Source organism: Leptopilina heterotoma, unplaced genomic scaffold (genome assembly GCF_015476425.1).
Source record: "Leptopilina heterotoma isolate Lh14 unplaced genomic scaffold, ASM1547642v1 Lhet_80, whole genome shotgun sequence".
Lineage (NCBI taxonomy): Eukaryota > Metazoa > Arthropoda > Insecta > Hymenoptera > Figitidae > Leptopilina > Leptopilina heterotoma.
In genome coordinates, this window is record NW_025111181.1 from 1,619,547 (window position 1) to 1,633,758 (window position 14,212).

General features: G+C 29.3%; 1 protein-coding gene across 2 annotated transcripts in view; it reads right to left on the reverse strand.

Annotated features, from left to right (window-relative positions):
• Positions 1–4,063: 4,063 nt before the first annotated feature.
• LOC122511081 (brefeldin A-inhibited guanine nucleotide-exchange protein 3) overlaps positions 4,064–14,212 on the reverse strand; it is a 33,920-nt gene continuing 23,771 nt past the window's right edge. For both annotated transcript variants that reach the window (XM_043626125.1, XM_043626124.1), the window contains exons 16-20: positions 14,037–14,169; positions 11,202–11,430; positions 7,892–8,118; positions 5,116–6,547; positions 4,064–4,234 (exon numbers count right to left, since the gene is read on the reverse strand). In XM_043626125.1, the coding sequence (XP_043482060.1) occupies positions 4,091–4,234; positions 5,116–6,547; positions 7,892–8,118; positions 11,202–11,430; positions 14,037–14,169 (2,165 nt within the window). In that variant the 3' untranslated portion in view covers positions 4,064–4,090. The remainder of the gene's footprint in view (positions 4,235–5,115; positions 6,548–7,891; positions 8,119–11,201; positions 11,431–14,036; positions 14,170–14,212) is intronic.

The window sequence follows — 14,212 nt, forward strand, 5'->3', positions numbered from 1 at the left end:
GTGTTTGTAACGCTAACTACAGAAAGGTACAAAAAATTGAAGGTTATGTTCATATCTTCTACTCCTTTTTGTTATTTATTTGTGACGGACACTGAAGAAAGTTGCTTAAAAAGAAAAAAATTGGAAGGTTACGTTTGTTTTTCTTATAATATCCTTTTTTTGTTTTCTGCGTGTTTTCAACACCCACTGAAGAAAGGTATGTTTCTTCAATTTTTATTAATTATTTTTTATCGTAATAAATTTATTTTATTATTAAATTTTAGAGCAGTTTATAATAAGAGTTGATCCTTTTTACGTATTTTGATTAGAAAAATAACAAACATAACCTAAAATTTCGATACCTTTCTTCAACGCTTAAAAAGAAGTTTATTAACTTTATAGTGTCTCTGCTAAACTTTGTGAATTTAGAAAAGTATAAAACTTTACAAAAAAAGTAAGAAATATTTTCGATAAATTGAAAATTAAAGATTTAGAATTATAATGAACCTATTGATTTATGACAAAGGAGATGAACGAGTGTAACAAACAAGATTGGAAGACTTGCGAAGAAAACTGATAAATTGTCATGGTTTTATCTGGGGGCGTTGAGAGGGCATGGATAATCCTTTTTACGAGCGTAGCGAGCTCCATTTAATATTTAAAGGTTGCTGCGAGTGACGAAGCGATGGATAGTTGCGGTCTGGCCAGACCTCCCTTTATTAGCAATCTACCATTTCTACCCCATGGCTCCAGTTCAGTCCTGTAATATACAATCCACCATTTCTCTTGGTGTTCACAGCTAATAACTATATTTTACTTCACTATATATGGAAAATCATCCCTTTCATCCAGTTTGACAAAATACATTCTCCCGTCTTTCGTGCGTCTATATAATTTTTATATTCACCTGAAAAGACATATTTCTTTTTTCCATTGATTTTCGATTCGAAACCATTGAATTCTTTTTCTACTTATTGCTTTACGAACAAAAAGATTTTTCGTAAAAAAAACAAGACAAGACAAGACCAAATCAGTTAACACGTGATAAAAAAAATAACAGTGTAATATTAAAAAAAAAAAAAAAATGATGACCGCAAAAAAAAATTTTACGATCCAAGAATGGAAAAAAAGTTTTGACACACAATGGAAATGATAAATAATTCTAAATCTAATGTTTTGAAGGAAAAAAAAAGAATTTTTTCCGTTTGATTTTGTTTTTACAACCTCAACCCTCAACAGTTCTCTGCCAATGGAACAGGAGAAATAAAGCCATGGAATAAAGGAAAGACGACCGTTGCTCGTAAGCTCCTCTCTTTACGAGACACGGATGACTCGGCTTGCCCAACCGCAGACGCAAACTCAAATCTCTCCTCTTTCCTTTTTTTCCCTCTTCTTCCTCTCTTCTCTCATCAGCCTTCTTTATTTTCTCCTTTTATCATTTTTCATAGAGTGCCATTTTACAACAACAAGAAAAAATTCAAATTAGCAAATTCTTTGAGAGAAAAGAAAATCATCAAAAAACCTGCTTTTCTTCAAAAATATTCAATTCGAATTCCACTTTTAAAAACAATTCTACTTTTCTTAAAAAAATTGTTTTAAAAAAAAAAATACTTTTTTACAAATATTTTTCTGTAATAAAAATTTTTATACTCTCTAGTAAAAACAAAAGTCATTAGAAATCAATCAGTAATTGTTAATTAAGTTCACAACCTTTTGACGAAATATATAAGCAAAAAAAGGTCAAATTACACAAAAAGCTGAATAATTCATATTTAAATTATTCGCGAAAAAAAAGTATGTCACACATGACAAAAAAAAACTTTTTTTTTTCTAAACTTTGCACGATAAGATGAAATTAAATATGAAATTAATATCAAAACCATTCGAGATAGACCTTCATTGAAATACTTAACTTTCCTCTGGTGAATAACAAAGTTACGAGTTGTTGAAACCAAATACTTCATTGCAATTCCCTCGCCTACGAGGGAACCACAGACTACAGTTAAGTGCAAAGAGCATAAATAATCGTCGAAAGCCGTATAAGAGTTGAATAGATCATAAATAATAAACTGATCTTGTCTTTACAGATATATAGAAAAAAAACAAGACCTTCTTATTTAAAAAAAAAAATCTCGACACATTTAATCTTCATCATCAATTTCTACAAATAAAGAAGGAAATAAAAAAAATAGGTCAGATCAAAAACAAAAGACAGAAAACCACTATTCCAAAAAGCAAGACAGCTTGCGTATATTGTCATTTAATGTGGCCATTCATCGCAAAAATACACCTGAATTACTTTACAATATAGCATTCGTTACAATTCTCCATAATTTCACAATTTTTCTCATATATTTATTTTCCTCTTTTCGAAATTCAAGAAAATTCGATAAATTTTTTCTAAAAACTTTTTTTAAAGAAATAAGAGATTATTTCTTTATTTATTTTATGCTTAAAAGTTAAGAAAAATTAGAAGAACCTATAGATATGAACCTCTGGGTTCCTAGGAATCCAGAGGTTCATATCTATGGGTTCTTCTAATGTTTTCTAATTTTTGTAAATAAATTTTTAAAGAAATAAGAGATACTTATTTAATTTACACTTATTTAATACTTAAATGTAAAAAAAATTAGAAGAACCCACAGATATGATCCTCTAGGTTCCTGGGGACCCAGAGAAATTTTTTTAAAAAACTTTTTTAAAGAAATAAAAGATTACTTTCTTTACTTATTTAATATTTAAAAGTAAAAAAATAGAAGAACCCATAGATATGAACCTCTGGGTTCCTGGGAACCCAGAGGTCCAAACTTCTGGATTCTCGGGGACATAGAAACTCAAGAATTATTCTCATTTATTTATCTTATTACTGATCTTATTTTTTTACTAAAAAATTAAAAAACGCATAGACCTGAACCTCTGAGTTCTTGGGATCTAGAGGTCTAAACCTCTGGGTTCCTGTGGACCCAGAGGTCTGAACCTTCAAGATTTTGAGGAACCCCTGGGTTCTTGGGGACCCAGAAATCTGAGCCTCCGGGTTCTTGAAGATATTTTCTGCCCTATTATGACCATTTTGAAAGATATATCTTTACTCAAATAGGAACCCATAGAAAAATTTTTGAAAATTTTACCGAATTTTCTTAAAATTTCTCAATCATTATTTTCTTAGTTATACAAAACAATACATATTCTCTTTAACCTCTTTTGTAGAAACGCACATAAAGGATTTACATTTATGAATATATTTTTTGTTCATTGCTCATTTTCTTTTCTTTCTAAATACATAGATTTATTTTTCAAAGATAATAAATTTTTAAATTTATTCTACACGGCGAATATTTGGAACAATATTTTTGAAAATAAATTCAAAAATCGAGAAGAAAATACTTAATTAATTTAATGAAGATCAATATGAGGATAATTATTATTACTATTATTAATAAAATTATAATTAATTATTATTAATCAATTAATTAATGATTATTTATTTTTATTAGTAATAATAATAATTTTTTTATTAATAATATAAATATGTATAATTTAATTATTGTTACCTAATAATAATATAATTTATTTATTATTTTTTTTAAAGACAAATTCAATTCAGCCCGACGAATAAAAATACTTTATTACAATAACAATGTTTGGTATAAAGCTAAATATATAAAAAATCTATTGCAGCTTGAGATCTATAAAAGATAACGTTTCTTTAAATGAATTCTAACAATATATCTATATTTACAAAAAGTTGTAATAAAAATATCACAACAAATATTTGAAGCAAATAAAATTATTTTACGTATAAAGTAAATTTTTACTTGCCTCAAACAAAAAAATTCTTATTTACTATATAAAAGTAATTTACTTAAATACTTTTAAGTAAAAAGTAAAGTTTTTTTGCTTTTTTCCCTATAAAATAATTTACTATATAAAAGTAATTTATACCACATGTATAAATTGACAATAAAATTACTAGTTTGACAAAAATACTTAATTTAAAGAAATATTTTTTAAAATTTCTTCCCTTTTTTTTGTTTCATAAATAAAAGATGTGAAATTTATTCAAATTTTTTTTCTCTTCCTTTCGTTTCATATGGGAAATATGTAGTTTCGCTTATTTGCTTGCCAAGCCATATATTGTTATGATGCGTTGAAAGACAGCCGATAATCTTTGCTTTAGAGATGGATCAGTTGCGTGTCTCGTCAAGATTCTGACACCGCCTACCAGAACAGGAAGTAACGGCGCCAATCGCTCATCCTGTGAACAAATTGTCCCTTTTTTTTAAAAATTATCTGTGATCCCTAATCTTTGTGCCCCCCACCAAAATGAAAAAAAAAATGTGGAAAATTGGAATTCATTTTTAATAAATAAAAAATTTTTTATCATGAAGAGACTTGTTATCAAAAACGACCTTAAGAGGTCAAAGGAAAATGTGGATTCTTTGTAAATTTTTGTATTTAATTTACCTTTGAGAGTATAAAAGTAATTTTAATTTTTGATATATTTTTTATTTTTTAAAAGTTTTTATTTATAACAATTAAGAGGTAATTTTTAATATTTTATAGTTTTGAGGCTTTAAATCTAATTAAAGAAATCTAATTCCTAAGTTAGAAACTAATTCCTTAGTTCTAAGACCTGTCCTTCTGTTCTTATTTCCTAAATCTTTGTCCTTAGGTTCTTAACTTAAAACTAAGACTTAAAGATTAACCTAAGACCTTAAACCTAGACCTTAGACCTTAGACTTTAGACCTTAGACATTAGACCTTAGACCTTAGACCTTAGACCTTAGATGGACCTTAGAAAATGATTGCTAAAGACTTAGATCTTAGGTTTTAAGAAGGTTAAAACTTTCTTAGAACCTAAGACCTTTAGCAATAATTTTCTAAGATCTATCTCATTAGGTTTATAACTGAGACCTGAGACTTAGATCTCAGGCTTTTAAGTCCTTAGTACCTAAGCTTGTATATAACTTCTAAGACCTAAGATCCTAAATAACTACTGGTTTTTTAAGAACCCTTTGTCTCTAAGACCTAATTCTTAAGTTCCTAATATCTAAGACCTAACGAACAAAAAAACACACTTCCAAAAATTATGAAAACATTTTAAAACATTTAACATTTAAGAAATGAAATACTCACCGACAGAGCCAAAAGCGAATCAATGGTAGCATTTAAAGTTTCAGCCCAGGCCTTTCGATGTGCTTCACTGTCCTTATTAATGACACTCTTCTTCTGAAATTCAAATTCAAAGACCTGACTGAAAATATATTGATTCGCCAGTAGCATCTTCTCGTCCTCATCCTCAAGAAAGGGATTCGTTCTAAATCCCCTCTTGCTTCTTTTATAATCCTCCAACAATGCCTCAACATTATCAGAAGCATTCGATTCGATAACATTTCCCCTCGTTGAATTCAAATTCAATCCATTCTCCAATGAAGATCTTTGTAAATCACAATTTCGAAGTTCCATTGCCGATTTTGAAATTCTTTCACAATTCTCTTGATCAGAACAGACAGGGTTCAAAAAATTTAAATTGTTACTTCTCTTAATACAAATGTCACTCTTTCTTCTCTGGAGATTTTTTCTAGGCGATCTTTCTGAATCGATAAGTTCATTTCTTTCTTTGTTCCACTTTCTCTTCTCGACAGTACTTTTGGATCTTATCGTCAATTTACTGGCAAGTTGATCCTCACTGGAACAACTCTTCAATGGTTCGGGTGTAAATGAATTTTTCGAATCAATGCAACCTTCGCTTGACGTGCAACCCGAACGATCGGGATAGACAATTCTGTCATTGATCGAACCTAATCGTGAAGCAGGTCTTGAATCATCGGTTTCGGGTTCGGATTCAGGTCCCGAATCGGTGGAATATTCAACAGCAAGATCCGAGAGTCTAAAGGGTCTCTCGTCCTTCTCTTTTTCTATTTTCAATCCCAATTCCTCCAATTCTTCCTCAACATTAGGATTATAGACGTCCTCCTCATGATCCTCGTCATCAGTTGTAAATCCCATGTTTTCCTCAATTCCATCTTCTTGTGGTGGTTCATCTTTAATTTCAGCAAACTCCTCAGGCTGGGCAACGAGAAGAAATACCTTCCTTTCGGAAAATCCATCAATCCTGGTGTACCTACCATCCTTGTCCATTACAATCTCCGAATAAGTCTCGCACAATTCATCAAAAGCTGCTTTCAAATATCTCAAATATTTGACAAGATCCAAATACTTTTCCTGACTCTTTGATTCAGTTCGCATCAATATTTTCACCTTCTCCAGATCGACATCCGTTCGTTCAATTTCTCGAAGGGATAATTCCAGCAGTGTCATAATCTTGATCATCCATGAGGCTGCAGCTTGCCGATAAAGATTAGCAGGCTTCTCTAAATTTGCCACTTTTTGCACTAGAAATTTGAGACTCGGTCGTGCGTCAAATTTTAAGGCTGCCGAGTAAGAAAGATCTAAAGCAGCGAGAAAAGTATCAATGTGGTTGGGTCTCAAATTCAACAGGTTCCCCGATGTTGACAATTTTGATGATGATGATGTTATTGTTGGACTTAGGATCACATGAGAGATACTGGAAAAAGTTTTAAAAAATTTAATTCATATTATCCAAAAAAAGCATTATTTTCCTTACAGTACCATCGGGAATTTAGACCATTTTTTCTGAATAGAAAACAATTTAATTTTTAGATCTGAGATCTGATCTGAATTCAACGTTAGATCTTAAATCATATCTACATTAAATATAATTCTTAAAACTGATATAAATTAGACCTAAGTTCTCCATTAAGATTTAAATCAGACCTAAGTTCTTAAATCTAGTCTAATCTAGATCTAAGTTATTAGGTCTGATGTAAATTCGATTTTAGATCTTAGATTGGACACAAATTAAATGTAAGTTCTTAGGTCTGATATAAATTCAACGATAGATCTTAAACCATATCTACATTAAATATAAGTTCCTAGATCTGATATAAATTCGACCTAAGTTCTTCATTACGATCTAAATCAAACCTAAGTTCTTAAATCTGGTCTAATCTAGATCTAAGTTATTAGGTCTGATCTAAATTAGACTTTAGATCTTAAATTAGACACAAATTAAATGTAAGTTCTTAGGTCTGAACTAAATTGGACGTAAGATCTTAAATCAGATCTAAACTAAATAAGACCGAAGTTTTTAGATCTGCTGTACAACAGGCCATGAAACCATCAAAAATATTCTAAATTAGATCTAAGTTCTAAGCCCTAGGATCTAAGTTCAAAGACTCGTAAGTTTTGTCTAAAGTTTTGACTAAAGGTCAAGTTCTAAGTTCTTCATTAAGATCTAAATCAGACCTAAGTTCTAAAATTTGGTGTAATTTAGATTTAAATTGTTAGGTCTGATCTATATTCGACTTTAGATCTTAAATTGGACACAAATTGAATGTAAGTTCTTAGTTCTGATCTAAATTCTACCTTAGATCTTAAATTGGACACAAATTAAATGTGAGTTCTTGGGTCTGATCTAATTTAGACCTGCACTCTAAATCTAAACTAAATAAGACCGTAGTTTCTAGATCTGCTGTACAACAGGCCATGTAACTAACAAAAAATTCTTAATTAGATCTAAGTTCTAAGCCCTAGGATCTAAGTTCAAAGACACGTAAGTTTTGTCTAAAGTTTTGACTAAAGGTCAAGTTTCTAAAACTGAACTTTTAGATGTCGGACTTAAACATAAAATTTCTACGACCTAAAAACAAAGTTCTAAAATCTGAGTTCTATGATCTAAGTTCTTTGACATAAGATCTAAATTTCAATCCCTAAGATCTAAGTTATAGGATCTTGAATTGTTTTCCAATTTGCAGATAAAAATTAGTTTTAGAATTAGAAAATGAAGAAAATTCCCGAGGTTTTTTTGAAAATAAAAAATAAAATTCACCTTGGCATGAGGGGACCATAGCCTTGAAGAAGGACACTTGCAATGCAATGAAGAAGCATTTGGTGAACCACAAGTCCAACAACTAAAGCTCTCAAGTGAACTCTTATTATATACAAATCAGGATTAAGAGTTGTCTCAACGGATTGAGGATACAATAGGAAGACATAAGATCTGCCATCGGAAGACCTTAAAGTATCATCTGCTCGTTGTTCCTCTAAAAGGAATACCTAAGGCACAATATCAAAAGAAAAATGTTCTCATCAGAAGCAAAAAAATATTCCCATCAAAGCAAAAAGTGATTTTCCAATCTAATCCATTCAGTCATAATTTAAATTTTCTCTCTTTCTATTTACATATTTTATTTTACTCTTTATTTTTCCAAGAATTAAATTGATTTATTAGAATTAGAATTATAATTAAAATTAGAATTAGAATTATAATTAAAATTACAATTAAAATTACAATTTAATTTAGGATTAGAATTACTCAATTATTCATTAATTAATGAATGGAGAATTTTAGAAAATCACATTTAGATATTAGGTAAATATACTATTAATATTATCACTAATTTTTAAATTCAATTAAAATTAATCTAGTTTTCTAATTTCTATGTTAGTGTTTTAAGTATAAAAGAGGGCAAACGAGAGTATCAAAAATATGTGATGACTATTGTCAATTATAAAGTAAATGTGATATTATTTTTTTTCAAAAATCGTTTTATATCTGAATTGAGAAAAAAAAATACGTGTGCGCACTACTTAAGCTGCATTTCTTCTATATATGAAAAGTGTCGTATTTTAATAAAAATATACAGTAAAAATCATTACATATATTGTGAGAGAGTGATATTTATTCTAGCCATGGTCTCAAGCCATGGATTTTAATGGTGATTCACAAGATCGTGCCACTCAAAAAACGCAATGATTTCTATTTATCACTCTCGACAGGGTCCTTCAATTTATTTTTGAAAATTAAACCTTTAATTAAAATTACTTTGAGATTTAAGAAATTTTAATGGTATACTTAATAAATATGTAAACATCGCAAACAATTAAATATTAAATATACGTATTATTTTTAGAAACTAAAAAAGTTTTTTTATTACATTTAGGAGTGACTTTATTGAACCTAAAAAGTTTTAGATCAATATATTTTTTAGAGACCAGAAAAAAAATTCTAGAATAAAGCTAATTTATAATTTCGAAAAGTGTTTATTATTAAATGTTTTTTATATTAAATTTCTTATTAATTCTTTTTAAATAAAAATTTTTTTATTCTTCTTTCTTTATTGTTCTTTTTTTATTGAATTTTAACAAAATTTTGAAATAAAAAATATAGGTAAACTTAAGAATAATATTTGAAATAATTGAGAAGGACCCAGTCAATATGAGATCCTGTTAATGGACCTCGAGTGCCTTTCTACCAGCGAGTGCATTCAAGTGTTTTTAATGCGATTAAAAAATTTGCATTTATCGAAATATTATCGGCAGGCCTTTTCCACCATAGAAAATTAGAAATAATAATTAAAATAAAAACTAATAACACTTTTTTTCCACAAGGCACTCAATTTCTAAATTTATTTTCTAAATTTATTTTCTATGGTTAATTTGATCTCTAATTTAATTTCTAATCAGCACTAAAAATTATTCGAATTTTTTCAAAAGAAGCATTTTTTTATTGCACAATGTTCTGAATAGAAGCAAAAAAAAATCGAAAATTTCCACAATGCCAAAAGGTCTTGGCCTACCGACATTTAGATTCGATGACTCTGATATTTGATTTCATTTTAAATCTGAAGACTACAATTTTTAGAAATTTTTTTTTTCAGAAATTGGGGAGGGATTTTTTTGGATTAAAACCGAAGGGTGGTCGAAAATTTTTAAAATCCATGACGTGAGTTACCGTGGACGACTAGAGCCAATGGGGGCCCGTGTTCGACGTAGTGTTAGTGTAATCGGGGGGTGTCGTGTGCTGCCTACAACCGACGGGATAGGAAGTAGTGTGCTGATCAATCAGTGTCGTCTCAATGGTCATCGTGTCCTGGAAAGGTGTCGTAAGCAGTGATGCCGCACTCTGCCTCTTGATGGCAGTCAATATCTCTCGCAGCTGGCTTACCTGGGAGCAAGTCACGTCAGGAGGGAAGCACATTTGCCCATTCCACTTTTTTTCATTTTTCAACTCAATTTTTTAAGCTACAGATGAAACTTTTCTAAATTGCAGTTTTATTTTATTATTTATTTATTATTTTCATCTTTTTATTTCTATATTTGTATTTCTTTACATTTTTTTTCTATTTTTAGAATTTAAGTTAACCTGGGGTTTAACATCACCTAGGTTCTCAGTTCTAAGGTCTAGGACCTTATAGACCTGAGAACAGACCTAGAACAGAAGTTGTAGGTGTGTTCTCAGGTCTTAGTTCTAAGTTCTGCTATGGGACCCAAGATCTCAGTTCCAACAGACTAGGTCTAAGTTCTTAGTTCTAAACCCAAGGTTCTGTTATTTGATCTTAGTTATGAAAACCTGGGTTCTGTTATACCTAAGATCTTAGGCCTGAGAAAAAAAACTAAGGAAACCTAAGAAGAAAACCGAAGACTGGATTTTTCTGTAGGCTCTAACTTCCCAGCAAGGCCTAAGTTCTAAGGACCTAAGACCTTAGTTCCAACAACCTAGGTTCTGTTATAGACTCTAAGTTCTTTGTTTTAGGCCCTAAGTTCTATTATAGAACCTAAGTTCTAAGTTCCAAAACCCTGGTTGTTATGGAACCCAAGTTTCCAGTCCTAAGATGTAAGTTCTGCTGTAGGACCTAAGGTCTAATTTCTAAGAACTTAGCTTCAATTGCTGGACCCGAACCAGATTTTCACTTAACAAGTTAGGTTCTAAGATGTCAATTCTTAGACCTGAGGTCTAATTCCTGAGAACTTAGTTCCAATTGCAGGACCCATTCCAGATTATCATTCAACAAGTTCTCAGTTCTAAAATCTAAGTTCTTAGACCTAAGGTCTAAAAATCTTAAAGTAAAAAATAAGTGAAATTTTTTGCAATAGAATAGAGCAAAGAACGTGCTTCCCGCTTGAAATTAATCGAAGGAAAGCCTAACTTGAAAAGAATGCGTATGTATGTATAGATAGCAAGGATCTTAGCAGAAGTTACCTATTTTAGCAGAATCTCAGTAGTATAAGAAACTGGCGTTGAGTTAAGTTTACTGCGACTTTTTTAATATCCATTGTTATATACTTGATTCCTTTTTTTCAAAATTTAGAAAATAGGCCTAATTTGAAAATAATGAGAAAATTATTTAGATACAGACCTGTGAGGCAAGTTGTCGTAAACGTTCTGATTCCTCAGCCGAAACATCACGACGAGCCGCTACCTTCACTTGGGCAACGTCGCCATAAAATGATTCTGAACGCGGTGAAAATGCCATTGTCAATTGATGCAATTCCTGAAGTGAGTGTGAGCACGCTCTGTAACAAGCCACACCGCAAACTTCCCATTGTTCCGGTGTTAAATTTGGACCACTGCTCACCAACATGTGTCTGGTAATTTTTAAAAAAAGTGTTATTAAGTGTTATTAAAAAGTGTTATAATCAAAAAGAATACTATTTCTATTGCAATAAATTGGTGGCAGCGGTGGGATTACTGAGAGTTATTTTCTATTTTGACAAATCGTTCTCATATTAAATGAATTTCGTTTTCAGATTTATAAAAATTGAAGATGTTGCACCATTTATTTGATAAGATAAATGCTTTTAACTTTTCTAAATTCAATTTTTTCTAATAATACAATTTTGTTTAGTATTAAGAAAAATAATAATAATAAAAAAATAATAAAAAGGTCTCTAAGTACATTAGAAATTCGAGCGAAATTCTGTTTTCATATTCGAAATCGATCTGAACCTGTTCCGTTTTTAAGGATAGTAGGTACAGTTTTTTTTTATAAAAATGATTCTCCGTCATCGGGGTTTAGAATTACCGATGGATGCGTGCCATGCATTATAATATGAAGAAAATGCGACGACAGAAATCAAGGTACACAAGTATGAGTGCTACGGAGTTTCGAATATCAGTGGCTACTTTATCCTACCCGACAACCTGTCAAGCTTCGTTATCATCTTACCCAGCGCTCATTCGAACGATACAAATTCTACATTCCTCATATTCTTGCATTTCAAGAAAAAAGTTGATTCAATTTTTTTTCTCTTCAATTTCTATCATCAGAAAATATTAGATCTTCCTCTACTATAGTAAATAGATCAAACATAAAATATCAGAAAATAAATAAAAATACTAGGCTATAGGGTTGCCACAGGTCAGGGAAGTCAGAGGGAATTCAGAGAATAGTCAGGAATTTTTATTAAAAAAAACTGGAAAAAATTTAATTTTTAAAATTTATAAGAAAATTCTGAATTTTGGTGTCATTTTTGTTTGCCTCATAAACTATAAAATTGCCAAGAATTCTAATAATAATAATTAATCATTCTAATCATAAAATTATTACTTAGAAATTATTTAATGAATAATTTTACTTAAAAATTTCAAAATTAATTGGATTTCAAAAGAGTTAAGCTTACAATCTTCGTAAATAGATCAACATTAAAGGATTCAATTAAAAATTTTAAAAAATGTCAATTTTTAATGAATTTAAATAGAAATTTTAAGAAAAACTGATTACAGAAATTCAATTATTTTCAAAAGTGAAAAACTTCTTCGCATAAATTCAAATATGATCAAAACTTTTTTAAAATTCTCGTTAAAATTTTAATTATCTTTATAAATAATAAAATTCAAAAGAATTCAATTGTTTAAAGATTAAACAAAATTTTAATAAAAATTTCACAGGAATTCAAGTTTGCGACATTTTTTTTTAATAAATTTCTTTAAACTAATTCAATTATTTTGGATTTTTTAATTAAGTTTCTCAAAAGAATTCAAGTATATTTAGCGAATTAAAAAAACAGTTCTGAGAACATCAATTATATCGAAAAATTTAAATAAAGTTCTTTTAAAAATTCAAAAATATTTAAAAAAAGGTTGACCAAATTCTTTACAAGATTTAGTTAATAAAACTGCAATTTTAATAAAATCTTCCTAAACAATTCAATTATTTTCAATACAATTCTTCTTGAGAATTCAATTATTTTCACAAATAATATTTTTGTATACTTGTTAATTTTAAATAAAACCTGTTTATCTGCTTTTTTTCTTAAATTTGGGACAAAAACAAACAACTTTTCCTTAAGACATTTTACGTAGCACAAAATTCTAAAAAGTTATGACTTTTTTCCATAAAAGTAGAAAAAATTCAGAATCATTGGCTTTGAAAATTTCAAACTTTGGTATCTTTGTTAATTTTTTTCAAAATCTATTTTTCTGCCTTTCTCCTTAAATTTTTGGCAAAAAGAAACAACTTTTCCTTTATACACTTTTACGTAGCAGAAAATTCCAAAAAGTTATAATTTTTTTTTCATAAAAGTACCAAAAATTAAGAATTATTGTCCTTGAAAATTTCAAACTTTGGTATCATTGTTAATTTTCTTCAAAATCTATTTTTCTGCTTTTCTTCTTAAATTTGGGACAAAAACAAACAACTTTTCCTTTAGACACTTTTACGTAGCACAAAATTCTAAAAAGTTATGACTTTTTTCCTTAAATGTAGAAAAAATTTAGAATTATTGGCTTTGAAAATTTTAAACTGTGGTATCTTCGTTAATTTTTAATAAATTCTATTTTTCTGCTTTTTTCTGAAATTTTTGGCAAAAAGAAACAACTTTTCCTTTAGACACTTTTACGTAGCACAAAATTTAAAAAAGTTATGACTTTTTTTTATAAAAGTACCAAAAATTTTACTTTGAAAATTTCAAACTTTGGTTATTGATGTTTTCGAATAACGAATAATTTAGCTTTTAAAGAAATTTTGCAAATAAATGTAATAGAATATTTTTTTGATTATTATCTAATAATTTTTGGAGTGAATCAGAATATTCTTTATGATCAGGGAAAAAGTCAAAATTTTGTTTGTAAATCAGGGAAAGGTCAGGAAAAAGTTAGGGAAAAATAAAATAAAATTTTTGTTTTTGTAAAGTCAGGAAAAGTTGGAGAAAAAAAAATTAAATTTTTATTATAACAAATGGTATTAACGCACCTGATACAAGCACAACCGAGACGAGCAATACTTTCAGTCGGTTGAACAACACATTCCGCCATCACTAATAATAGTTGTTTTAACATTAGAGTTGTAGCAGGAAGAAAGTCGTCATTTCTTGTCACGTCCGGTCCTGGAATTTTTTACTTTTTTGTAAAACTAGCAACAATTCGCTC